Genomic DNA, 27084 nt, shown 5'->3' with positions numbered 1-27084 from the left:
ATGTAACCTTGGGCAGTGACATCACCTTGCTCAAGTCTCAATGCCCTAAACTCTAAAATGAAGGTAATCATATCTGGTTTATAGGATTTTTGTGAGGACTAGGCTTTGCCTAATTAGCTCTTCTCCTTTGGATCCCACCCCTAGCACTGCTTCTTCAAAAACACCTTTCCAGACCTCCCAAATAGATCAAATCCCTCTGACAGACATAGGTTCTCAGCACCATGTCTCTTCTTGGTGGCACCCATCTCCCTTAGAATTGTACTTGAGTTTGTGGATTACTTGTTTAATTCCTGCCTCTCCCACCACTCTGAAAACTCAATAATGGGAGGGGAATCCTGCTTTTGCTCCCTACCTACCACCATATCTGGCATTAAATAGGTCCTCAATAAGTATTATTTAAAAAGAAAAATGAGCTGTGTAAGGATGCTGATACAACCCCTGGCATATACGAGGTACCCCACTGATTCTCTCTGCCCCACCCCCAGGTAATGCCTGTTATGTACATGGTACCCTAAGCTTCTGGGGCTAAAATTGGCTCAATTTTTAACATTTGGGAAACAAGTGATTAGGTTGTGTTTTCTAATAAGCTATCTACCTCCCAGAATAAGGATTTTTGTTTTGCCCACTGACATACGTGTAGCCGAACTGGTGTCCAGGCCACTCGTTGCCTGAAAGCCAAAAACTCAAAAGACAAGCTTTGGTGAAAGCAAAGTTAGCTTTATTCGAGAAACCACCAACCTGCAAAAGGCAGTGCACTAGCGTTCAAAGACCACCTTTCTCAGTTGTGCCTCTAGATCCAGGGATTTTAAGGAAAATTAGGAGAAATAATGATCAAAATATTCTTGTGGGCTAGGAGCGGTGGCTCACGCTTATAACCCCAGCAATTTGGGAGGCCGAGGCAGGTGGATCACTTGAGGTCAGGAGTTCGAGACCATCCTGGCCAACATAGTGAAACGTCATCTCTACTAAAAATACAAAAATTAGCCAGGTGCGGTGGCACACGCCTGTAGTCCCAGCTACTCAGGAGGCAGAGGCTACAGCGAACCAACATCACTGTACTCCAGCCTGGGAGACAGACCAAGACTGTCTCAAAAAACAAAACAAAGAAACATTCTTCTGAATCATGCGCAGTCTCAGATGGGCAATTAATCATTACTTTCTTGGTCGATGCCTTGTGACTAGACTGTGCAGGGGCCATCAGCCTGTTCCCAAAGCTGCGGGTCTGTGTGTTTTATCTGTTGAAGAAGGTCCTGTTTTTCTCTGTGGCTGTTTTTAGTGAATAATTTACAAACTCAGGCAAAACAATAATTATACTCAAGCAAGCAAGCTTTTCTCTAACATAGAGTCAGTACTGCTGTTACCCGTTGCAGGGCCTAGGGGACTTAGCTGGACGCCTACCTGGCTTTTGTTACCCAATGCAATGCCTCCATGACATAGCTAAATTCCTACTCAGATTTAACTCTGCTTATTTTTAGAAAACAGGTTGTCTGTGGTCATAGGTTCCTTCTTAGCTTACTCGACCTCTGAAGAACCTCTAGCTTCATTCTAATCCAACTTCAGTACTAAATGACATTCCCACTGGTTGCCATGACAGTTGACAATCACCATGATGACCTGAAGAGACCAAAAAAAGGACAAAAAAAGGGGCAGCTCCTTGATTCCAGGAAATTCTACCTCCCTTCCCAAGAAAAAACATGAATATTCCTCCTCTTGTTCTTAATTTTTATTTTTTTTAGAGACAGGGTCTTACCATGTTGCCCAAGCTGGTCTCCAATTCCTGGGCTCAAGCTTTCCTTCTGCCTCCTCGCCTTGCTCTTAATGCCCAGCCCCTTCATTAAGGACACCTGAGGACTAAGCTCTGATCCTTTTTTTTCTGTTTTGTTTTGTTTTTGACACAGAGTCTCGCTTTGTCACCCAAGCTGGAGTGCAGTGGCACAATCTCAGCTCATTGCAACCTCCGCCTCCCGGGTTCAAGTTGAGTCTCATGCCTCAGCCTCCCAAGCAGCTAGAATCACAGGCGTGTGCCACCATGCCCAGCTAATTTTTGTATTTTTAGTAGAGACGGGGTTTCGCCATGTTGACCAGGCTGGTCTTAAACTTCTGACCTCAAGTGATCCACCTGCCTTGGCCTCCCAAAATGCTGGGATTATAGGCGTGAGCCACCACGCCCAGCCTAAACTCTTGATTTTTTTAATCCTGCTCAAATTCCTATCTAAGGGATCTGGGGAGTCATGACCTACAAACCATAAATTCTCATCAGATGGGTTTTATTTAATCCTATATATGATGACTTACTTTCCAATCTGACTCTGGCATAACATTACGTGACAGAAAGTCAAAATATTTTACCCCAAAACATGTTTCTTTGCCCTATTTTGCAATTTCTTCCATAAAGGACAGCATTTTCCCCCAAAAGCTATCCTTTGTGGGGTAAAATGTGCATCTGTAAAGAACATCTATTAACATAGCTAGATGTTTTTCTTCCAGGCCCTCCCAATCCTAAACGGATTAACTAAAAGTCTAACACCTTTTGAAGATCTGAATAGGAAACATTTGTCATCTATTATCTCTAAGAGCAGCCACCATAAGACTTCAAAAGAACCTTAGTCTCCACTATCTTTTATCTTAACCTGAACACTTCCTTTCTATCAATCCCAGGTCTTCAGACAAACTCAACCAATTGTCAACTAGAAAATATTTAAATTTACCTATAGCCTGGAAGCCCCCACCCCCACCCCTTTGCGTTGTCCCGCCTTCCTGGACCAAACCAATGTATTTAATGTATTTGACTGATGTCTCATGCCAATCTGAAACATAAAACCAAGCTGCACCCCGACCACCTGGGCACATGTTCTCAGGGCCTCGAGAGGGCTGTATCACAGGCTGTGGTTACTCGTATTTGGCTCAGAATAAATCTCTTCAAATATTTTGCACAGTTTTACTTTTCGTCAACACTCCCTATTACCTGTAACTTCTCAGTTTTCAAGAGCTGAGAGCTTGATTTGCGAGCTACCCTCCCACTTCTCCAATTCCATGGCCACTGAATGAAGGCTGCACTGCCTGATACTCACACTTGGTCTCATGCGCTGGCTCTGCAACAACGGACAGACAAGAGTTCCTTTGGGGGAAAGCAGCTTCCCAGGTGACACTGTTGCCTCTGCTACATGCGCAAAGCGCAGCCTGGCACATAGTAGGTGCTCAAGAGAGGGAAAGCCGGGTCTATGAATTCAGGGACAGGGGCAGCACCAGAAGAGAGCAAGCTGGGGCCTGGCTGGCTGAACCCTGGCCCCGAGACCCCTGTGACCCCCCTTCTCATCAGGATCCACCACATGAACCTCCCCAACGCCAGGGCCAACAAGTGGCCCCAGATGAGACCGCGCGGGAAGGGCCTGGGGCCACGCACAGATACTTCCGCCAGAAAAGCACCACGCCGCGCCGTGCACCTCCGCCAGGGGAAGAAGGTCCCGCAGGGTAGGGGTACCCGCTCCATCCCCGACCGCAGCCCTGGACCAGGTACACGGAACAGATCCCTCCACCGGAACGCCGTGTCCCTCCGCCAGACACACGAGTCCCCGCTCCCGTGCTCTCCTTCCCCGGCAGCCAGGCCCCGGTGCCGACTCCTCCGCCTCAGGGAGGCCCCGCCGCCGCCTGGATTCTCCGCCTGAAGCGGGACTCGCGACGGCAGGTTCCCTAGAATCCCTCTGTGTCCCTCCGCCCCGGGGAGGACCCTCCGCGCCCCTCTACAATCCTAAAGTCCCTCAGCGACGAGTCACCGCGCCGCGCGCTCTCGCGAGAGTCCACCGCACGGCCCCCCCTCCCCCAGCCCCTCGCCCGCGAGGACGCCTCGCGCGGGCCCCGCGGCGCTCGGTGGCAGGCGGCGCATGCGTGACTGCGGTTCCCAGCGCCCCCCGCGCTCTCCGCGGGCCGAGTGGACGAGGCCGAACGCGAGCAGCCTGCCGCTGCCCCCTGCGAGGCCTGGCTTCGCCCCGCAGCTCTTCTCCCTTCCGGGCGGAACAGTTTTTGCGGCCTTTTCTCGGCGGGCAGCGGTTTCCTGAGGACGGTCGGGGCCGTCGTGGGCCCGAAAGAGCCCGGCGCCGCTCTCGGAATCCGGCGGCCCCAGCGGCACCCGCAGCGGCCTGGAAGTGCTGCGGTGACCCGAGCCCGGAACCTGGCGCCGGGCGGGGCCTGCACATCCGGCCCCACCCACTCGGGGACTCGCCTCTCCGCGCCCGACCCGGGAGTAGCGGACACACCCCCTCCCGGCCCGGCTGTCCGCCTCCGCCCAGCCTTTCCTCAGCCTGCTTCATTTTTCTCCCAGTCGTCCAGCCTCCCGGTTTCCGACTTTGCACTAAGAGGGATGCACCCTGGAAAACCACATTGCGCGGTCACATCTTGTTTGGAGAAGAGGCCAGGCTTTTGCATCTTAGAGTATACGTTCACCTTTTCAAGGGCCTGGCATAGATTTGATTAATCAGCCTGGAATACCCTGTTCCTGCCGACCTGGCCGTTTTTAACCTCCATACCTTATCACACTCCCAGGAACATTAAGCAGGGAGCGCTTGGAGTCTTCTTTGGGTCCCCACCTTGAGCTAGACGTGAAGTTGACCCCTGGGCTGCAGCATGGCTGTCGCCCTCGACTCTCAGATCGACGCGCCCCTGGAGGTTGAGGGATGCCTAATAATGAAGGTGGAAAAGGACCCCGAGTGGGCATCAGAGCCCATTCTGGAAGGATCGGATAGCTCTGAGACCTTCCGCAAATGCTTCAGGCAATTCTGTTATGAGGATGTGACTGGACCCCATGAAGCTTTCAGTAAACTCTGGGAACTTTGCTGCCGGTGGCTGAAGCCAGAAATGCGTTCCAAGGAGCAAATACTTGAGCTGCTGGTGATTGAGCAGTTTCTCACCATTTTACCCGAGAAGATTCAGGCTTGGGCACAGAAGCAGTGTCCGCAAAGTGGAGAGGAAGCGGTGGCCCTGGTAGTGCATTTGGAGAAAGAGACTGGAGGACTAAGACAGCAGGTGAGAGAGGATTTTCCAAATTTTTGTACTTAGAAAAAAAGGGAATGGGAAAGGCATGTGGGCAGGGATGTATTGCAGAAAGACGTGCTCTTCAGAGAAAGAGAAAGATAAATGGTGCTAATAAAAGACCCTATAAGGGGGTCTTTTCACTTTAAGTGAATCCACTTAAAAGGGGATCAGAATTTCACGTGAAATACAAAAATAAAAGCTTTGGTTGAAATATTATCTTACAATGGAAACCAGACGTTATTCACCTAAGCATTTATCGTCATCTTTGGCATAATGTTTGCAACAAAACAATATAAGAGAACAATATGGTTTTGCGTCACAGAGGTTCACTTACGCATTTTGATCAAAAAAGGCTATTCTGTTCCCCCTTTAAAAAAAAAAAAAGGACTTCATCCGTTATCCCAGAGCCGTCTCCAAGCGTTTTACTGTTGCACTCAGTGTCTTCTGAAGTGCTCTCATGCCGTCATTTCTGTCACTCTCCTCCAGTCTAACTGCCACATCTTCATTTCTCAGTGGCTTGCATGCTCTTCTAGTTGTTCTTCAACCTCACTTTCATGAACCTCGTGAAATCCTGCAACATTTGCAAGATTTGCAGTTTCACCTTGCATCGGACTTGCATTGTGTAGAGATCTATCAGCAGGTTGCTGTGTTGGTCAGGGATAGACAGATAGATGTGGATATTAATTTTGTAAGTTTTCATATCACTACTGAATATATTCATGTCCTGGTAACTTCTTTGCGAACGTAACAGATATAGAGTCAAATAATATCTATTCTAGCAACAAGGAGGCTCTTTCACTCCTGACAGATTTCCTCCTCTGTTTAGTATTAAAGATTACTCTGGCCAGGCGCGGTGGCTCACATCTGTAATCCCAGCACTCTGGGAGGCCGAGGCATGTTGATCACCTGAGGTCAGGAATTCGAGACCAGCCTGACCAACATAGTGAAACCCCAACTCTACTAAAAAAATATAAAATTAGCCCGTCGTGTTGGTGCATGCCTGTAATCCCAGCTACTTGGGAGGCTGAGACAGGAGAATCGCTTGAACCTGGGAGGTGGAGGTTGCAGTGAGCCAAGATCGTGCCATTGCACTCCAGCCTGGGCAACAAGAGTGAAACTCTGTCTCAGAAAAAAGAACACTGTTCTGTTACCTTACACCCAGACTGCTGGACAGTACTCTCAGCCCAGCGCTCTCAGAGACTCCACTGGGAATGGAGTGGAATTTTCATTCCTTCTCATGTCTCTGTCCTTCTTTGATGTCTTTCCTGGGAGAATTTCGCCCTGATATGGGCCTGTTTTACTCCCTCTTATGGTATTGACTTCATTTCTCAGGTCAGCAGTCCCGTGCACCGGGAGAAGCACGCCCCACTTGGAGCAGCGTGGGAGGTGGCAGACTTGCCGCCAGAGCAGGTGGAGACCCAACCCAGGGCGGTGTCTCGGGAGGAACCTGGAAGCCTCCACTCAGGACACCAGGAACAGCTGAACCGAAAGCGAGAACGTCGGCCCTTACCCAAGAATGGTAAGAGGGAAGACTCGGAGCACGCCCAGTGCAGAGGCTGGGGCAGATTTCCGCAGTACCCCAACGCTGTGAATGTGCAGTGGAGGGCCTCCTTGATACATATTCAGAATAGGAGAAAGGTTTCATTCACTTCAAGAATTAGGAACATGTGCAATATAAGTGAAAAGGTATCATAAAGGTGGAAACTGAGTCTGGGCAACATGGGAAAACCCAGTCTCTACAAAATCGCAAAAAAAAAAAAAAAAAAAAAATTAGCCAGGTGTGTTGGCATGCACCTGTGGTCTCAGCTACTCAGGAGGCTGAGTCAGGAGGATTGCTTGAACCCAGGAGGTTGAGGCTGCAGTAAGCCGTGATCACACCACTGTATTCCAGCCTGGGTGACAGAGCGAGACCCTGTCTCAAAAAAAAAAAAAAAAGATCCAAACTGGGGAAACTTAGATTGCCTGGGCCAGCTATGAGATCCTGTGGTGGTAAACTCTCCACGGCTGGACACAGTGACTCACGTCGTAATCCCAACACTTTGGGAGGCCGAGGCAGGCGGATCTCTTGAAGCCAGGAGTTCAAGACCAGCCTGGGCAAGATAGCGAGACAAACACATTTTCTCTACAAAAAAATAAAATAAGATCTACATTCTACAATCATCCTGTGTTTTTCAGTCCTGCCATGTGTATGTGCTCTTGACTGACTATAAATAAGTCAAAAAGCTGTTTGAAAGGGAACAAGGCATTTGTGTTCAAAGTTTGACTCACAGGCCATCACAGAAGTGGCATACAAGAGAGATAAACAGTTAAGATTTCACAGGGAAGGGACCACTGACATTCACAGCTGCCCTGCACATTAATGACTCAGGTCAAATGCTAGGAAATGAATACCCTGTCCTTCCCAGTCCACAGTGATCTCTCCATCTCCTGAAGTGTGGCTTCATCTCAGTCTTAAAGAGAGGAATGGAAACATCACTAAACCTGCCGTCAGAAGTCTTCTGTTTATATCTTGTCTCTGCCACCCTCTGTCTGTGATCTTGGGCAAATAATATGAAAAGACGCATGAATGCACAGAGGCTAAGAGCTTAGGCTTTAGAGACAGACAGACCTAGATTCAAAACCTAGCTCTGCCATTTTTTTATCTATGTGGCCTTGGTCAGGATACTTAACTTCTCAAACTTTCCATTCTCTCATCTTTATTTTATTTTATTTTATTTTTTCTTTGAGGTGGAGTCTTGTTCCAGGTTAGAGTGCAGTGGCACGATCTCAGCTCACAGCAACCTCCGCCTCCCAGGTTCAAGCAATTCTCGTGCCTCAGTCTCTCGAGTAGCTGGGATTACAGGCATGTGCCATCATGCCTGGCTAATTTTTGTATTTTTAGTAGAGATGGGGTTTCACCATGTTGACCAGGCTGGTCTTGAACTCCTCACGTTAGGTGATCTGCCTGCCTTGGCCTCCCAAAGTGCTGGGATTACAGGCGTGAGCCACCACACCCAGTCCTCTCATCTTTAAGAGGGATATAGCAAGGCTATTCGTGCAGATTAAATGCGGCAGCATGAAGGAGCCAGTGCATAATAGTGCTCAATAAATGCTAGTTTCCTTTCCCCCAGAATGGCACAATTATTTTTAAACCTCAAGTCTGTCTGATTTACCCAGCCCTTCACTGAGAGGCAAGATTCAGTACTACTATACTGTTTTATGCCTCCCCAAATTTATATTATGATGGAATGCATTGCAAATGTCCATGATTGAGAGAGACAGAGAGAGAGAGAGAGAGAGAGAGAGGAAGGGAGAAAGGGAAGGGAAGGGAGGGGAAAAGGAAGGCTGGGGAAGGGAAAGGGGGTAGGGAAGGAGGGAAGGTACCACAGCCATAGTCTCACACTGAGACATGAGCGGGACCTGAGCATTGGCATTGGCAGTGCCCTTTCAATCAGATGTGTGCTCTCCAGTTCCCACAGTCCTTACCTGGTCCCCTTCATCCTGTATTTACTTGCTTACCCCCGGAAAGCATTTGAGGCTGTGATCCCAGCTTTAGGGTACTGTGTTTTTGGGGATTGTTCTGAACTCACAGAGAAAATGATGAATTTATATTTGTTGGTGTTTCAATACGTACTCATCTCTTAAAAAGAGAGACAGCATGAATTAAAGGGTCAAAGCCCAGATTACTAATCGTTTCTTTCTATTCTTACAGCTCGGCCTTCTCCCTGGGTTCCTGCCCTTGCTGATGAATGGAATACCCTAGATCAGGAAGTGACAACCACACGGCTTCCTGCTGGGTCCCAGGTACATTGTAATTGTCTTTTTTTTCTTTGAGATGGAGTCTCACTCTGTCACCCACGGTGGAGTACAGTGGCGCAATCTCAGCTCACTGCAACCACCTCTGCCTCCTGGGTTCAAGCGATTCTCCTGCCTCAGCCTCCTGAGTAGCTGGGACCACAGGTGCATGCCACCACACCTGGCTAAGTTTTAGTATTTTTAGTAGAGACAGGGTTTCACCATGTTGCCTAGGCTGGTCTCAAACTCCTGACTTCAAGTGACCCGCCCGACCCGGCCTCCCAAAGTGCTGGGATTACAGGTGTGAGCTACCATGCCCTGCCGTAATTATCTTCTCTGGCCTTCCTTACTAGGGTGTTTAGGCGCAATGCTTTCTGTGCCTTCACTGTCCTCAAATTTTTATACTCCCGTCAAGAGTATAAAAGTGTATTTCCCCCTTACTCCTTTACTTATACTTACTTTAAATATACTTATACTCCCCACAAGAGTATAAAAGTATATTTCCCCCTATTCCTTTACTTATACTTACTTTAAATATAATTACTTTACTTACCTTAAATATACTCCCCACAAGAGTATATTTCCCCCTTATTCCTTTACTTATACTTACTTTAAATATACTTACTTTACTTACTGTAAATATACTTATAGTCGTCACAAGTGTATAAGTATATTTCCCCCTTATTCCTTTTCCTGAAAAGATGGGACCCAGTCTTCTGAGTAATGAGACTCCTTGCTGGATCATCTTGTTTATCTTGTCATCTTATGATTCTTTCTATTCTGCTTCATTTGGCACAAACTATCCACTTGTTCCTTGATTTCAGTTCTTCTTTAGGGTTCTTCTCTGCCTCATCTATGATTGCTCATCCTTTGAAGACCTGTGCAGTTATCTTGGTAGTCATTGGTGTTAGTGTCATTACAGGAACCAGTGAAAGATGTCCACGTGGCCAGAGGCTTTTCCTACAGAAAGAGTGTGCATCAGATTCCTGCCCAAAGGGACCTCTACCGGGATTTCAGGAAGGAGAATGTTGGGAACGTGGTCTCCCTGGGTAAGGATTCCTTCCCTTTCCAAATATAAGACTTGGAGCTTTCTAATGTATTCATTTCTACTGATTAGAAGATAGGCAGATAGAAATGTTAACACTTAAAGGATCTCTAAGGATTGTCTAGTGTAATCACTTAGCCAGGTTCTCTTCCCTCACCCACTCCTCCTTCCAGTAAAAAAATAATAATAATAATTTAGTGATTAAAACATTGGAGAGGAGTTACATATGACTATCATATTTGTATTACATAAAATGGTGTAGTACAGTAAATGGTATTATTCCTTAGGAAACTGAGGCTTAGAGAGCTTAAGAAACTTCCCCTGGTCAAAGTAAAGTAAGCAATGTAGCTAGGATTCAAATGACGACATGTTCATCTCTTTTGTATCATAAGCTGGCAAATTCTCAATTTGCTTTCTGTTCTTAACAGCTCTTTCCTATTAACCTCACCAAAATGTCTTCAGAAGTTTTTTTTTAATTAATGAAATATTTTATTAATGAAATATTTTGTTTTCAATAAATACTTACGAAAATATATCTGTACCAATAATTTTCAAATGTGAAGTCACAGATTATTTTTCCCCTTCATGTAATAGAAAAGTGGATTTCAGTCTCTTTTAAGGAGAAAGACATCTTTGACGTGTCTCAGGACCACAAAGCTATAATAAGATATAAGGCTTTTTTTTGCCCACCTACCCTCAACCTCCTTAAGCAAAACAACTCAATTTTATTTCTTTGATATATGTATTTGTGGGTTCCTGTAAGTTTTGTTTGGAAATTAGGTTCTTCTACCAAATTTTTTTCGGCTTTATTGGGGTACAAATAAATTTAATATTTATTTATTAAATATATGTAAATAAGACCAGGCACAGTGGCTCATGCCTGTAATCCCAGCACTTTGGGAAGTCAAAGCAGACAGATCACCTGAGGTCAGGAGTTCAACACCAGCATGACCAACATGGTGAAACCCCATCTGTACTAAAAATACAAAATTAGCTGGACATGGTGGAACATGCCTGTAATCCCAGCTACTTGGGAGGCTGAGGCAGGAGAATAGCTTGAACCCAGGAGGCGGAGATTGCAATGAGCTGAGATCACACCATTGCACTCCAGCATGGGCAACAAGAGCGAAACTCCATCTCAAAAACTATATATATGTATATAAATGCAAATAAAATTGTGTATATTTAAGAATGTCATATTGCAACTTGATGATTTTATGTACATATACATTGTAAAATAATTACCACATTTGAGTTAACACATCCATCACCTTACATAGTTATGTATGTGTGTGTTGAGAACACTTAAGATCTACACTCTCAGCAAATTTCAAGTATACACTATAATATTATTAACTGTATATTGGCCAGGTTGGTCTCGAACTCCTGACCTTGCGATCCACCTACCTTGGCCTCCCAAAGTGCTGGGATTACAGGTGTGAGCCACTGCGCCCAGGCTCCTTCTTTTTTATGACTGGCTAGTACTCCATTATATTTTTTTTCCTATATTTTCACATTTTCAATATTCATTTGTCAGCAGGTACTTGGATTGTTTCCATGTCTGGACTATTGTGAATAATGCTTCATTGAGCACGGGAGTACAGCTATCTCTTCAAGATGCTGATTTTGTCTCCTTGGGATATGTACCATAAGTGGGATTGCTGGATCATATTGTAGTTCTGATTTTTTGAGGAGCCTCCCTAATGTTTTCCATAATGGCTGTACCTGTTTACATTCCCACCAATAGTGCATGACCATTCCCTTTTCTCCACAACCTTGTTATCATTTGTCTTTTTTTAATTGACAGATAATAATTGTGTATATTTATGGGGTACAATGTGATATTTTGATACATGTTTTCGTTGGGGAGTGATTAAATCAGCTAATTAACAAATCCATCACTTCGGCAGAGCATGGTGGCTCATGCCTGTAATCCCAGAACTTTGGGAGGCTGAGGTGGGCGGATCACAAGGTCAGGAGTTCAAGACAAGCCTGGCCAACATAGTAAAACCCCATCTCTACTAAAAATACAAATATTAGCCGGGCGCGGCAGCATGCACCTGTAGTCTCAGCTGCTTGGGAGGCTAAGGCAGGAGAATTGCTTGAACCCAGGAGGCAGAGGTTGCAGTGAGCTGAGATCGTGCCACTGCACTTCAGCCTGAGCGACAGAGCAAGAATTTGTCTCAAAAAAAAAAAAAAAATTCATCACCTCACATGCTTATTTTCCCATGGTGAAGATATCTAAAATCTACTCTTTTAGGCCAGTCACAGTGGCTCACGCCTATCATCTCAGCACTTTTGGAGGCCAAGGCAGCCAGATTACCTGAAGTCAGGAGTTTGAGACCAGCCTAGCCAACGTGGCGAAACACCATCTCTACTAAAAATACAAAAATTAGCCAGGTGTGGTGGTGGGTGCCTGTAATCCCAGCTACTTGGGAGTCTGAGGCAGGAGAATCTGTTGAACCCAGGAGGCAGAGACAAGTCAAAATCGTGCCACTGCATTCCAGCCTGGGCTCACTCTGTCTCAAAAATAAAAGAAAATCTACTCTTCTAGCAATTTTGAAATAGACAAAGCATTACTACATATTATAGTCACTATATAGTAGATTACTAAATTTATATAATAGATTACTAAAGTTTATTCCTCCCATCTGACTGAAATTTTGTGCCCTTTGATCAAATCTCCACTTTCCCCATCTTCCCTCCTCCTCCCCCAGCTTCTGGTAACCATCTTCTACTCTCTACTTCTATAAGTTGGACTTTTTTAGATACTGCCAAAAAAGTGAGGTCATGTGATATATGTCTTTTCTGTGCCTGGCTTACCTTAGTTAACATAATGTTCTCCATGTTCGTCCATGTTGTTGCAAAAGGCAGAATTTTCTTCTTTTTTAAGGCGGAATAATATTCCTTTGTGTATATAGACCACATTTTCTTTATCCATTCAGCCTCCTGGTTGCTTCCGTATCTTAGCTGTATGTGAATAATGCTGCAGTGAACATGGTAGTGCCTCTTTGGCCTACTAATTTTAATATTTTTGCATATATACCCAGTAGCAGGATTGCTGGATCATATGGTAATTCTATTTTTAGTTCTCTATGGAACCTCTATACTGTTTTCCATAATGACTCTTCCCAATTCACAGCTCTGCCAACAGTATTCAGAGGTTTCATTTTCTTCTCACCAACACTTCTTATTTTTGTCTCATTGATGATAGCCATTCTGAAAGGTATGAAATGATATCTCATTGTGGCTTTGATTTTCATTTCCCTGATGATTAGCAATGTTGAGCACCTTTTCATGTACCTATCTGCCATTTGTATGTCTTCTTTGGGAAGAAGTCCATTCATATCCTTGGCTTATTTTTTAATGAGATTATTTGTTTGGTTTGTTGTTGTTATTTTGCTATTGAATTGTAGGAGTTCCTTATAGATTTTAGATATTGACCCCTTAGCAGATGAGTGGTTTGCAAATCTTTTTTTCTATTCCATAGATTTTTTCATCACTTTGTTGACTGTTTCTGTTGTTGTTGTTGTTTTGGATTAGATTTTTTTTTTTTTTTTTTTTTGCTGTATAGAAGCTTTGTAGTTTGATGTAGTCCCACTCATTTATTTTTACTTTCATTGCCTGTGCTTTGATGTCATATCCAAAACAATTATTGCCCAGACCAGTGTCAAGGAGCTTTGTCCCCTGTGTTTTCTTCTAGGAGATTTATGGTTTCAGGTCTTATATTTAAGGCTTAATCCATTTTGAGTTCATTTTTGTGAGTCGTGTAAGACAGGGGTCCAGTTTCACTCTTTTGTATCTGGATATCCAGTTTTCCGAGCACCATTTGTTGAAAAGATGACCTTTTCCCAGTGATGTGTTCTTGGCACTCTGTCAAAGATTATTTAGCTATACATGTGTGGACTTCCTTCTATGCTCTCTATTCTGTTCTACTGGTCTTTGTGTCTGTTTTCATACCAGTACCATACTGTTTTGATTACTGTGGCTTTGTAATATAGTTTAACAAAAAATTCTTGGCTTCTTATCTCTTATAGTCCCAGTGCCTATATATGTATGTATGTTATGTATGTTGGGGTGGGCATGGAGGGGAATGTGGGGAAAAGATACACTTTATTTTACAAGTAACAAATACTGAGTAGGAGCATACCCTGAACCTAACACAACACTGGCTACTGAGAGAGAATCAAAGGTTAAAAATATATATTCTTACCCTTAAAGGTTTTCCTGTAAGAACTAGCTAGGAAAAGAAATGGTACATATATGAGAAGTAAAATGATCGTGTAAGTTAGTAGATGTTTGTACCAAGGAAGTCATGTAAAAATAAATGTGCAGTGTCACAGCTGAGGAAGGTTTGGGTGTGAACAAGTGGCCCAGGAGAGCATGTGACAGCAGAAGATTGAGGCATGCAGTAATGACTTCTATGTCTACCATGAAATATGTTTATTTTACTGTAGGAAGTGCAGTGTCTACATCTAACAAGATAACCCGGTTGGAACAGAGAAAGGAGCCATGGACTCTAGGTCTGCATTCCTCTAACAAGAGAAGTATCCTACGAAGCAACTACGTCAAGGAAAAGTCAGTTCATGCTATTCAGGTCCCTGCAAGGAGTGCAGGAAAAACATGGAGAGAGCAGCAGCAGTGGGGTTTAGAAGATGAAAAGATAGCAGGTGTGCATTGGAGCTATGAGGAAACAAAGACTTTCCTGGCAATTCTCAAAGAGTCTCGCTTTTATGAAACACTTCAGGCCTGTCCCCGAAATAGCCAAGTGTATGGTGCTGTGGCTGAATGGTTGCGAGAATGTGGCTTCCTTAGAACCCCAGAACAGTGTCGAACCAAGTTCAAAAGTCTCCAGAAAAGCTATCGAAAGGTGAGAAATGGCCACATGCTAGAACCCTGCGCCTTCTTTGAGGACATGGATGCTTTGTTGAACCCTGCAGCCCGTGCTCCGTCCACTGATAAACCAAAGGAGATGATACCTGTCCCCAGACTGAAGAGAATTGCCATCAGTGCTAAGGAACACATCAGCTTGGTGGAGGAGGAGGAAGCTGCAGAAGATTCTGATGGTGATGAAATAGGCATCGAATTTATCCGCAAGTCTGAAATCCATGGTGCCCCTGTCTTGTTTCAGAACCTCAGTGGTAAGAATTGTGCTTTGTTTCTCTGGTAGGAAAACAGATGTGTGATCTTGTGGAAAAAGGAGTAGACCAGAAGTGGCCAAACTCGGGGGGTGCTGTCACGCACACCTCACCACTTTCACTGTGGTGTGGCCACATCACTGAAGTACTCTCAGGTGCTTGCTGCTGCCCCCATTGCAGTCAGAGTAACAGCTCCAAGTGGCCGTGGAGGAGTCGTTTTCACTTTAGAGCACAGCATGGATTTTGAGTGTTTGGGTCCTTGTGAAAGGAAGACAAATGGAGTTACAGGGTTCTAAGGATCTTGTATTATCTGATAATTGGCATAAAGCAATCAATTATATTGCATTATAAGTCAAGCATGCATTATTACGTTATCTAAAATAACCAGTACAAAATTTTGTAACAGTTTCAACAGGTTTTCATTAAAAATAAAATAAACATTTTTTGTGTAATATAAAAGAAGACAAAGGAGAGAAAAAAGAATACAAAATAGATGAGTCAGATGGAAAAAAATAAGATATAAATCCAAATATATAATTAATTACAAACTTAAAGAACTAAGATTATCAGACATTAATTGCTTATAAGAGATCCACCTTAAATATAATACAGAGACATTAAAATTAAAAAGGCAGACAGATACACCATGCAAAAGAGAGCTGGTGTTAAATATTTTGTGACTGAGACATGCAGAATTAAATCGCCAATTAATAACTGTGTGACAGTAGACACATCACGTAACTACTTTGAGCTTCAATTTTCTCATCCGTAAAATATGGCTAAGAATACCTCATAGGGTTGTTATTAGTGTTAAATAGGATAATATAAATGAAGGCACTGTGAAAATGCTAAAATATAATACAGCATTGCCTGGTATCACTGTTATTAGTAATGTTTCTTTACTACAGCTAGAGATAAATTCTTTTTTTTTTTTTTTTCCGAGACAGTGTCTCACTCTGTCACCCAGGCTGGAGTGCAGTGGCGCAATCTCGGCTCACTGCAACCTCCTCCTCCTGGGTGAGTTCAAGCAATTCTCCTGCCTCAGCCTCCTAAGTAGCTGGGATTACAGGCACCCACCACCATGCCTGGCTAATTTGTATATTTTTAGTAGAGACAGGGTTTCACCATGTTGGTCAGGCTGGTCTCAAACTCCCAACCTCAAATGATCCACCCACCTCGGCCTCCCAAAGTGCTGGGATTACAGGCATGAGCCACCGCACCCAGCCTATAAATTCTTACATAGAATGGAAAACTAAATCAGGCTAGGGAATGTATCCATGACTAAACCCATTCAAAAGAAATATCTGGCTGGATGTGGTGGTTCATACCTGTAATTCTAGCACTTCAGGAGACTGAGATGGGAGGATCCCTTGAGGCCAGGAGTTTGAGAGCAGCTGGGCAACACAGCGAGACTCCGTCTTTACAAAAAATAAAACAGTTAGCCAGGCATGGTGGCACACTCCTGTAGTCCCAGCTACTCAGGAGGCTGAAGCGAGAGGATCGCTTGAGCCCTGGAGTTCAAGGCTTCAGTGAGCCATGATTGTGCCACTGCAGTCCAGCCTGGGCAACAGACTGAGATTCTGTCTCAAAAAATAAAAAATAAACATCTGCTAAGATGGGAAGATGCATTATGCCTAGACAGGTCTCACCAAACTGAAAATCCATCAACATGAGGCTGGGACTCTTGGGGTGGTCTCAAATATGGGAATCCAGTCATAGGCCTGGAAGAAACCACCTAGTAAGATAGAGGATAGAGATTTTTCCTACAATAGATTACAAAACATACAAAAAGCATGTTTTACAAATTATATTTAGATATGCCCTGAAAAGTTTTATTCTGCTATAAATGCAGAACATAGTCTTGTCTTACAGATCATTTCATCTCAAAGTAGAGGATTCAATGACATCCAAAAACTACTCTGAACATAGTTCTGCTCCTCAAGGAAGACTGCTTACAGAAGTGGTAGGAAATTTGAGGGGGAAAGTTCCTATTGGAAATTCTAGTCATTATTCTTAACCACTTTGGAAAGAGACTTCTAGAGAACTAAATCATTTAGTTAATCACCATAGCAATGGCAGATTTGGGGGACTGCATTTTTATTCTTCCAAATAAGCTTTGAGATTAGTTTACCGATTTCAATTTTAAAAATCTGAATGGGATTTTGACTATAGATTCATATGAGAAATGATATCTGTACAACTTGAGTCTTCCTATTCATAAACAGTGTCTTGTCATTTTTTCTAGTTGTATGATATTACACATTTTGATATAGACCTTCTCATTTCTTGCAAAGCTTATTCCTAGGCATATGTAGTTCTTGTTGCCACTGTGAATGGGACTTTTTTTTACCTCTACATTTCTTAATGTATATAGTATAGAGGCTACAGACTCCTTTTCTTTGTTACATTGTGAACTTTATCCCCAAATGGCAGGCGTGCACTGGGGCTATGAAGAAACCAAGACTTTTCTTGATATCCTCCGTGAGACTCGGTTTTATGAAGCGCTTCAAGCCTGTCATCGGAAGAGCAAATTGTATGGGGCTGTAGCTGAACAGCTTCGAGAGTGCGGCTTCCTCCGGACACCAGAACAGTGCCGAACCAAGTTCAAAAGCCTTCAGAAGAGTTACCGCAAGGTGAAAAATGGCCACGTGCTAGAGTCCTGCGCGTTCTACAAGGAGATGGATGCCCTGATTAACTCTCGGGCATCTGCTCCTTCCCCCAGCACCCCAGAGGAAGTCCCATCACCTTCAAGGCAAGAAAGAGGGGGTATTGAGGTTGAACCCCAGGAACCTACAGGCTGGGAACCTGAAGAGACCTCACAGGAGGCAGTAATAGAAGACTCTTGCAGTGAGAGAATGAGCGAGGAGGAAATTGTGCAAGAGCCAGAGTTCCAGGGACCTCCAGGTCTACTGCAGAGCCCAAATGGTAAGGTGCAAAACCAAGGAGTTTTGGTGCAAAACCAAGGAGTTTTAGTCCAAAAGAGGAATAAGTGTGATTTACTGAAAAATCAGTAGATCTTGCACATAGCTCATGAATATTCCTTCATTCAAGAAATATTTGAGTGCCTGTGCTACTTGAAGAACAGGGGATATAGCAGTGATGTTCTTGGCATGGTGGCTCACACCTGTAACCCTAGCAGTTTGGGAGGTTGAGGCGGGTGGATCACCTGGGGTCAGGAGTTTAAGACCAGCCTGGCCAACATGGCGAAACCCTGTCTCTACTGAAAATACAAAAATTAGCTGGGTGTGGTGGCGAGCACCTGTAATCCCAGCTACTCAGGAGGCTGAGGCAGGAGAATCACTTGAAACCTGGGAGGCGCAGGTTGCAGTGAGCCGAGATCGTGCCATTGCACTCCAGCCTGGGTGATAGAGTGAGACTCCATCTGAAAAAAACAAAGTTCCTGTTCTCATGGTGCTTCTATTCAAAGGAGGAACTCACGTTAGAGTGACTCAGTCCTTGGGTTCTCAGCCTTGGTTTTTGTTGGTATGGGTCAGACAGTGTTTTGTATCTCCTGGAAGTACCGTGGGGAAGAAAAACTTGGAATTACACATGAGAAAAAACTTGGATGAAGAAAGTGTTTCAGTAAGCACAAAAGAAGAATATCTTATGGTTATATGGGGTGTGCAAGACAAAAAAGATAGGCAGAGACTAAATAAAAGACTTTATTCTGGTCCTGAGCTCCACCTGCATGTTTCCCACTGACTTACGCCCTCGTGGGCCTGTCACTAGTAACTCAGGCTTAAGATGTTCAAAACTAACTTCACCATCTTCCTTACCACACCACGGCTCTTCCCTGTGGGCTCCCGCCCTCATCCAGACTATCACGTCTATCTGTCCCCTCTTCAGTTACCATTAGCCACTGTCTAGTTTAGTCTTCTCTCTCTCTTGCCTAGACTGTTGTAAAAGCCTCCAAACCAGTTTTCTCCACCCACACTTTTATTAAGGTTTCACAGCCATTTTTGATCTGAGCTCATCTTACTCTTCTAGTCTACATGTCAGCATTTTCCTTCCTCAACTCTGCTTATTCAGAGCGGAACTACTGGCTATTTCCTACATGCACCTCAAGCTCTTTCACATCCAAACTTTAGCTTGCGATGTTCCCTCCACCTTGGATGTCCTTGGCTCTACATATCTCCATGTCCAAATTCTCTCTCACCTCCCATACTTTGTCTGTCTCTGTCTTATGGCACTGAACACTTTGTATGTAAGATCTCCCAGACATGGTGAGCTCCTGAAGGACAGGAGCTCCGTCTTCCCATAACACTAGATTAAGCCCCCGGCAATCAGTTGAATATGCAGGGTAATTCAGGACTAGTTTATTGAAGCAAGTGACTCTAGCTTAGTATATATATGGGAAATTATAGTATGAAGGCTTGAATTAAGTCCTGTAGAACCCTGGCTTTGATAACTGGAAACAAAGTCCTTGTGAATCTTGTTTTTAAAGTGAGCTCCAAACCTATCATCAAATTATCAAGCTTTCTCTGAGCCAACTCCTAGGCTGTGACTTCCTCCAAATCCCAGAACAATGTTGAACTCAATCAGAAAACTTCAAAAGAAGTACTGACAGGCCAGGTGTGGTGGCCCACACCTATAATCTTAACACTTTGGGAGGCCAAGGTGGGAGGATCGCTTGAGCACAGGAGTTTGAGACTAGCCTGGGCAACATACACCCCATCTCTACAAAAAATAAAAAATTAGCTGGGAGTGGTGGTGTGCACCTGTAATCCCAGCAACTTCTGGGGTTGAGGTGGGAGGATCACTTGATCCTGGGAGGTCAAGGCTGCAGTGAGCTATGATCATGCCACTGCACTCCAGCCTGGGTGACAAAAAAAGTACTAATAAGTGAAAGATGGAATTGTTAGGGCTTTTTACTTAAGTGTCTAGATTGATTGATGGCTGCCCTCCTCTCCCCGTCCCATGCCACAGCCTCCACACTTGGGATTGAGAGTTATCTGTGGTTTCTACTGAATGTGTGGAAGGAAAGTAATGTTGAAACTGGCAGTAGAAACAAGGCAGGAGAGCAGATGCTTAAGAACAAGGATTAACCTGAATTGGGCCTAAGTTGCACAGCTTGTGAAATGTTTATGGATGAAATAACGTGATATCTGGAATTGGCTTCAAAGTAGTCTGGATGGAGGGAGCAGGGAGTATGTGGGAGTGGAAATGAAACGAGATTGGCCATGAATAGGCCATAGTTAAATGTAGGTAAGTGGTTTGTGGGAGTTCATTATACATACTGTTCTCCAGACTTTTCTGTGTTTGAATTTTCCATAAGTTAATACAAAAATCACACAGTTAATAACTCACCAAGATGGGACCAGACTCAGAGCCGTGTAATTCCAAAACTTGTCTCTGTTCACCATGTCATGCTCTCTGTCCAGAAAACTTAACAGAAAATCTGGATCCAAGATGTAGTGAACGTGGGATGTAGGTGAAAAGAGTGAGAAAATAATCCAATTTGGGTAACAGTGAGAATTAAGATTTCATTTAGTGTGGTTTATGGGACAGCCTGAAAAACAAAGTGAGAAGAACATTTGAAAAGAAACAGGTACCCTTGGGTGGGATATGATTAGATATGTAGAGGAATTTAGTTCGTCAAGTCCCTCGAGGAACCTGGACTTAGTCAGAATCTAATCTAGAGATCAGTGTGGTGTAGTGTGCTTTAGTACAGAGGTGAAATTATGAAAATAGGATGAATTCGAGTGGAACCTCAGGGAGATAAGCCAGGTTGCCCCCTTGTTAATCGGGATATGGATGGGGAATGATGGCTTGGATTATAATGCAGGAAACATTTCTGAAGGCCTACTCTGTACTGGCTGTTATTGGCCTGTTTATGAATGGAAAGAAATATAGCAGAATGAATCAGGGAAGAGTCACAGGATCTGAGGTTAGAGAAGTGTATGGAAAGCAAGCGGATCAAGCCTTGCAAGCCAGGTGGTTTATGGTTAATATCAGACTTGTATAAAATTTGTATTGTCTTTCATTTTTTCAGATTTTGAAATCGGAAGTAGCATCAAGGAGGATCCAACACAGATAGTATATAAGGACATGGAACAGCATAGGGCATTAATAGAAAAGTCCAAAAGAGTTGTTTCCCAGAGTACCGACCCCAGCAAATATCGCAAAAGGGAATGCATCTCAGGAAGACAATGGGAAAATCTTCAAGGAATTAGACAGGGAAAGCCGATGTCTCAGCCTAGAGATTTAGGGAAAGCCGTTGTGCATCAGAGGCCTTTTGTGGGGAAGAGACCCTACAGACTTCTCAAATATGGAGAAAGCTTTGGAAGGAGCACTCGTCTGATGTGCCGGATGACCCACCACAAGGAGAATCCTTACAAGTGTGGTGTCTGTGGGAAGTGCTTTGGTAGAAGCAGGAGCCTGATCAGACACCAAAGAATCCACACAGGCGAAAAACCTTTTAAATGTCTTGACTGTGGAAAAAGCTTTAATGACTCCTCAAATTTTGGTGCCCACCAGAGAATCCACACAGGAGAGAAACCCTACAGATGCGGAGAGTGTGGAAAATGCTTTAGTCAGAGCTCTAGTCTTATTATACATCAGAGAACGCACACTGGTGAGAAGCCCTATCAGTGTGGAGAGTGTGGGAAAAGTTTCACCAACAGTTCTCATTTCAGCGCCCACCGGAGAGTTCACACTGGGGAGAATCCCTACAAATGTGTGGACTGTGAAAAAAGTTTCAATAACTGTACGAGATTTCGAGAACATCGGAGAATACACACTGGAGAGAAGCCCTATGGTTGTGCCCAGTGTGGCAAACGTTTCAGTAAGAGTTCTGTTCTTACCAAACATCGGGAAGTTCATGTGAGAGAAAAGCCTCTGCCACACCCTCCATCTCTGTATTGCCCTGAGAACCCACATAAGGGAAAGACTGATGAATTTAGGAAAACTTTTTGATGATGATCTTCTCTTCCTAAATGCCCCCTTAGCCATTTTACCCTAATCTCATTCTTGGAAGCAATCTTTTCTTAGCTATGAAGTGTAATTTCCAAGATAAACTTGAGAATATAAATAAACTAAACACTTTCATCCTGTTCTCACCTCTGCCTCTAACTTCATCAGTCTGTTCCTCCTCTTCTGTGTGTCTCAGCTTCTCCTTTAAGAATGTGGAGAAGATACATTGTCCGAGTTCAGAATGAAATACCCTTCAGTACATTGAGGCCACTGCAACTGGATTGCTAAGTTCGGCAACATTCAAGATCTTCCATATGGGTGAGAGTTGTCTTCAAGGATATAAAAAACGCCAAAAGTTTTTTTGTTGTTATTACCTACTCCGTGAGATCGTGGATGCAACTTGATAACAGATTTTCACATTTAGATAGAACTTTGAGGAGTCTGATCAGAACTACATCAAATCCATCTTGGTTTTGAAGAGATCCACAAAAGAAGAGTGAAGATTTTATAGCTTTCCTCAGAAGTCTGTTACAGTGTACCTTTTTTTTTTTTTTTTTTTTGTCAAGAAGTTGATCCAAATAGCTAGGGCAGAATCCCTGTATTGTCACTGAAATCCTGTTACTAATGCCTTGCCCTCCATGGAGGTGAGAAGCAATTGATCACCCCTCATCCTTTTCTGTACCCGAAGACTTAAATCCCCTGGCTGCTGCTTCTCCAGCCTATAAGTAATCCCAGGTCCTCCTACTGTTTCTCATAGCCCTGCACTTGCCTCTCAGTTGCTCTGGGTGCTCCTGCCGGCCTCTTCTGAACTACCATGCCCTCCTCAGATAACATAGGAGGCCTGCTCGTGGTGTGTCTCACTAAAGCAAAGTAGGATTTCAGATGCGTTCTAGTTCTATCCTCTAACTTCTCTGGCTCTTATCTAGAACATGACTGGCATGTTGGCATATTTCGTACCTCCCACCCCCGCACTGCAGTATAATAATAGTGTTTCTAAAACTTTAAGGGGATAGGGAAGAGGTAATAGACACCTGAAGCATTTCTAAGACCAGTTGGACTCCTTTGGCCTGCTGTCGATCAGATAGCCACCTCAGCTTAGACCAGCGCTCTCAGGTCTGGCTGTTTAATCTCCCAGTCTCTTTTCCTGAGGCTTCTAGTCCCTTTTCACCGCATCAGAAACCTAACTGTAGTGTACCAAGTAACTTAACACAACTCTAGAGCTCACTGGGTGAAAAGTGGGAACATTTATAAAAACTTCAATCCAGAGATCCAGAACACCGTTTTTGTTTTCCTCATTTACTTGTTTTGTCTGAAAAATCTCTTTGAGAACCCCCGGCAGTAACCCAGTAAACACTGAAGGAAAAGTTCTGATGGGGGATGGTTAATTGACTTTTGAAGTTACAGATGAAACCCAGAGATTTGATTTTCCATGGCCAGTTGCTTCAGGATGGAGTCAGTGGCGTTTATTCCCTTAGTATGTAGGTGACCCAGGGTGGCTTTGCTTTGGCAAGGGAGAAGTCACAAGTTTAATGGGAAGGGAACCGGAGTTAGGGCTGTTTGTGGGTGATTATTTTGCTCTTCTCTCTCCCTTTCTTTGTCAAATGCTCTTATTTGAAGCCATCTGGAAATGATATTTTTCCTTTTGGTATGTTTCAATCTTTTGAAACTTGTTCAGCAAAGTACCTAGGAGGGTAGGCACTGTAGAAAGAAATCTAATTTATGGTGCCAGAATAGGGTGTGGCCTGTTGGAAGGCAGGTGACTCAGGTAAACATTGATAAATGTTTCTGATATACGTTTGTTGGAAATATTATCACTGTTCACATCTCAATAGGTTGATTTTTCTGTGTTGTCCAAGTTATAGATTTCTAATGCTAAGTACAGTTCCATGTTGGTAGTGTGCGTAGCACAGTAAGATGTTTGTGGTGCCAGTGGGCTTGTGTTTATATTGTGTAGATGTTCTGGAATTCCAGCTCTAGAGAAGATGTACATTAATAGAAATCACCACTTAGTAATATGTACACAGGATTGATATTATGTGGAAGCATGATTCAGGAAAGTAGATGACTTATTCATAAATATGAAGCACTGTTACATGTAAGGCCATGTTCTAGCCACAGTGAATGATACAAAAAGGAAGGAAGGGGCATGGTGCCTGGGCTCAAGGAACTCACAGTTTGATAGAGGAAGCATCACAGCAAAAGTTGGGGCCACTTACACCATGGCCGTTACAGAAGGCCAGGAGCTCAGTCATGAGAACATCACCTTCCCCTGCAGAAGAGTTGCGCTAAGTTGCCCAGAATCATATTCTGTACCTTCATCTCTCAACCTTCCCCAGTGGCAGGAAAGGGTCAAGCAAGACCCATTCCCTCTCTAGTGGGACAAACTGATTCTGTTTAACTCTCATATGCCTGGGAGCAAGCTGAGGTGGAATTTGGGTTCCCCTACCTCTACTCCTAATTGTAAATGGGCTGTCTAGACATGTGTTACATTAATTTGATGAACTTTGTTCTGAAGAAATGGAAGGTCTCCCCCCCATTTTAGACCAACACTGCTTGTCTTCCTGCATTTTATTTGTTTTCACCTGGTACATGTAAGTCAAAATGAATAATCATGTTCTGACCAATGTGTCTTTTAGATCACATAACATCGCCTTTATGAAGATTCATAGAAAAAGGTTTTTTTATCTAAATCTCAGTACCAAGGAAAGCTCTGATCCTAAGCGCAGTATGTATACACACACACGTCTACATGTGTGTGTAGATCTGTATGTATGTATTACAAACACTGTGATTTTTGTAACTTAAGCTGCTTTTTCTCTCTTTGTTCTGGCTGCTGGAAAGTTCAACAAAACTTACAGCCCACCTCAACCAACTACCCCAACCTATATTTATTTAATTTCGTCTTATTTCCTTGTAAATTGTGTCAAATCCTGTTTTTGAAAAGCAGCATAGACTGACAACTTTTCACTATCATCTTATCGAAGGCATTTTGGAAACTGGGGTCGTATGTCCCACCTAGGCTTGCTTTGTTACTGCCACAAATACCTCCAGTTCTTACCAGTGATGTTATTATGCATTCAACCTAATTCATTCATCTGGAAAGAAACAGTTTTTTAAAAAGGGAAACCTCACACATAAATGGCTCAGGGCAGCCTGGCCTTGGTGGAATGAGCATGAGACCGGAAGCTGAAAGAAGCAAGTTTTAATCTTGTCACTAAATGAGTGTTGTTTGACACATCATAGCCTCTCTGGGCCTCGGCTCCTCATCTGAAGAGAAGTTGAACTTAACTGCTGAGTTGCTCTGGCTCTAATGTTTCATGAGGCTGTGGAGCGTGATATAGACGCGGAAGAGGTTAGAAGACCAGGCTGCCGGCCCAGCTCTCCTGTGCCTGCCGCATCTGGCCATACCAAATCCATCGCATGCTTCAGGAAAGGGAGGGGATGCTGTGACAGCAAACTCAGCCCAGGAGCTTGTTGGGGAAGGAGAAAGGGCAAGTCCCTCGTGGTCCACAGCAGGCAGCCCCCCAAGCACCTCGATCACCAGTGGCAGGTAGGCTGAAGTGAAGGAAGCCTCTGTCAGGAGGTCTGACGCCCAGTGACAGACAAGACAGCTGTGAGGGAGCTGGGGCAGCCCTGGCTAAAGGAATGTCTGAGTAACTTGTGAAACTGGAAGCCTCTGCCTCTGAATGCATTCCAAGACCTGGTGCAAATGGATGTCCATTCATTGTTTTGTATCAGTGTTCACTTAGATGTCTTCTTGAAAACTTGTTTGTGGAATAAATGTCTAAAATAAATGGCTCCCACTGGTTTCTGCCATAATTTGAAGGGCGTCATTCTATTAAGAGAAAATATAATGTACCAAGAAGTTGATAAAAGCTGATCTTACCAGCCAATGAAAAGAATTCCAGTCTCATTCTAGTTCAGTGCTGTCCCCCACAAGTAGCAGGGGTCTTTTGTGAGTCCACAGCTGTGTGCAGCAGTCCTCTGGTGGTTGTCCCTGCCATTGTCCCAGTAATGGTCATCTCCAGTGCTAGGAGGGAATTAATTAGCCTTGGATACACATGCTGCCTGTGTTTCTGAGGCACTCCCCCATAGCCTAATGGTGGAAGAAGTCTTAAAAGTTTCTTCGAAGATAGAGTAACAGGAGAGACAAAACTTTACTCTTTTAGGGTCTCAGGCTAGGCCTGAGGATTAAAGTAACACAAAACAGATAAACAAGAGAAAAGCATACACGGGAGTCTCCACAAGAAATGAAGACCCGGCCAGGCGCCGTGGGTCATGCCTGTAATCCCAGCATTTTGGGAGGCCGAGGCGGGTGGATCACGAGGTCAGGAGATCGAGACCATCCTGGCTAACATGGTGAAACCCCGTCTCTACTAAAAATACAAAAAAAATTAGCCAGGCGTAGTGGCAGGCGCCTGTAGTCCCAGCTACTCCGGAGGCTAAGGCAGGAGAATGGCGTGAACCGAGGAGGCGGAGCTTGCAGTGAGCTGAGATCACGCCACTGTGCTCCAGCCTGGGTGACAGAGCGAGACTCCATCTCAAAAAAAAAGAAAAGAAAAGAAATGAAGACCCAAAGAAGTAGCAAAACCTAACTGTATTATGGATTGAACAAAGAGTCAGTTGTGAAAAAGTACCTAAAATATATGGGAAGACCAAAGGAAGATAAGGATTATTTTAACAAGGTCTGTACAGATTCCCTCGGCCTTGCCTCCCCATCTTGTGATAAGAACGTTTCTTTCTTCCCAGGACAGGGAGGGCGTCTTTCACTTGGGGGTTCAACTCCTGCTTTCAGGGAGTAAAAGAGGAGTGAGAGTGCCCTGTGGCACCTGCTGTTTCTCAAGTGCCTTTAACTCAAGATAATCGTTATTCCCAAAAGTGGCACATATGGGGGTGGCATCTTCTGTCATCCTTGAGCGTTGCTTTTGATTGAAAATTTTGGCATACAGGAAGTGTTCCAGTGGCTTCCACTTAGCTCTTCCTACCATAACTCCAGCTCCATGGGTTGTAAAGGCAGGGTAGAGATTTTAGCACTTGCTGAGGCACTATTTCCAACTACACCATCAGGAACTGTAGAGAGAACTATAGGATGCGTTCCAAGAGCCAGTCCACCTAAACATGAGGTCGATTCCAGACAAAGTATCTGTCACATGGACTTGATAAGCCTCTGCTCTATGCAGCGTGCTT

The 27084-nt window shown here is 44.1% G+C and overlaps 1 protein-coding gene across 1 annotated transcript; it reads left to right on the top strand.

The window, feature by feature from the left end:
- The first annotated feature begins 1726 nt into the window (after positions 1-1726).
- On the top strand, positions 1727-25691 carry ZKSCAN2 (zinc finger with KRAB and SCAN domains 2). The gene is made up of 7 exons (XM_003813687.5): positions 1727-5019; positions 6361-6547; positions 8720-8811; positions 9725-9851; positions 14305-14988; positions 17419-17910; positions 20978-25691. Exons 1-7 carry the CDS (start codon positions 4621-4623, stop codon positions 21898-21900), a joined length of 2904 nt encoding a protein of 967 aa, XP_003813735.3. The 5' UTR covers positions 1727-4620; the 3' UTR covers positions 21901-25691.
- Positions 25692-27084: the final 1393 nt, after the last annotated feature.

Source organism: Pan paniscus, chromosome 18, assembly GCF_029289425.2.
Source record: "Pan paniscus chromosome 18, NHGRI_mPanPan1-v2.0_pri, whole genome shotgun sequence".
In the NCBI taxonomy this organism is placed as follows: Eukaryota; Metazoa; Chordata; class Mammalia; order Primates; family Hominidae; genus Pan; species Pan paniscus.
Note: the sequence above shows the minus strand (reverse complement) of the source record. Positions and strands in the feature narration are given on the sequence as shown.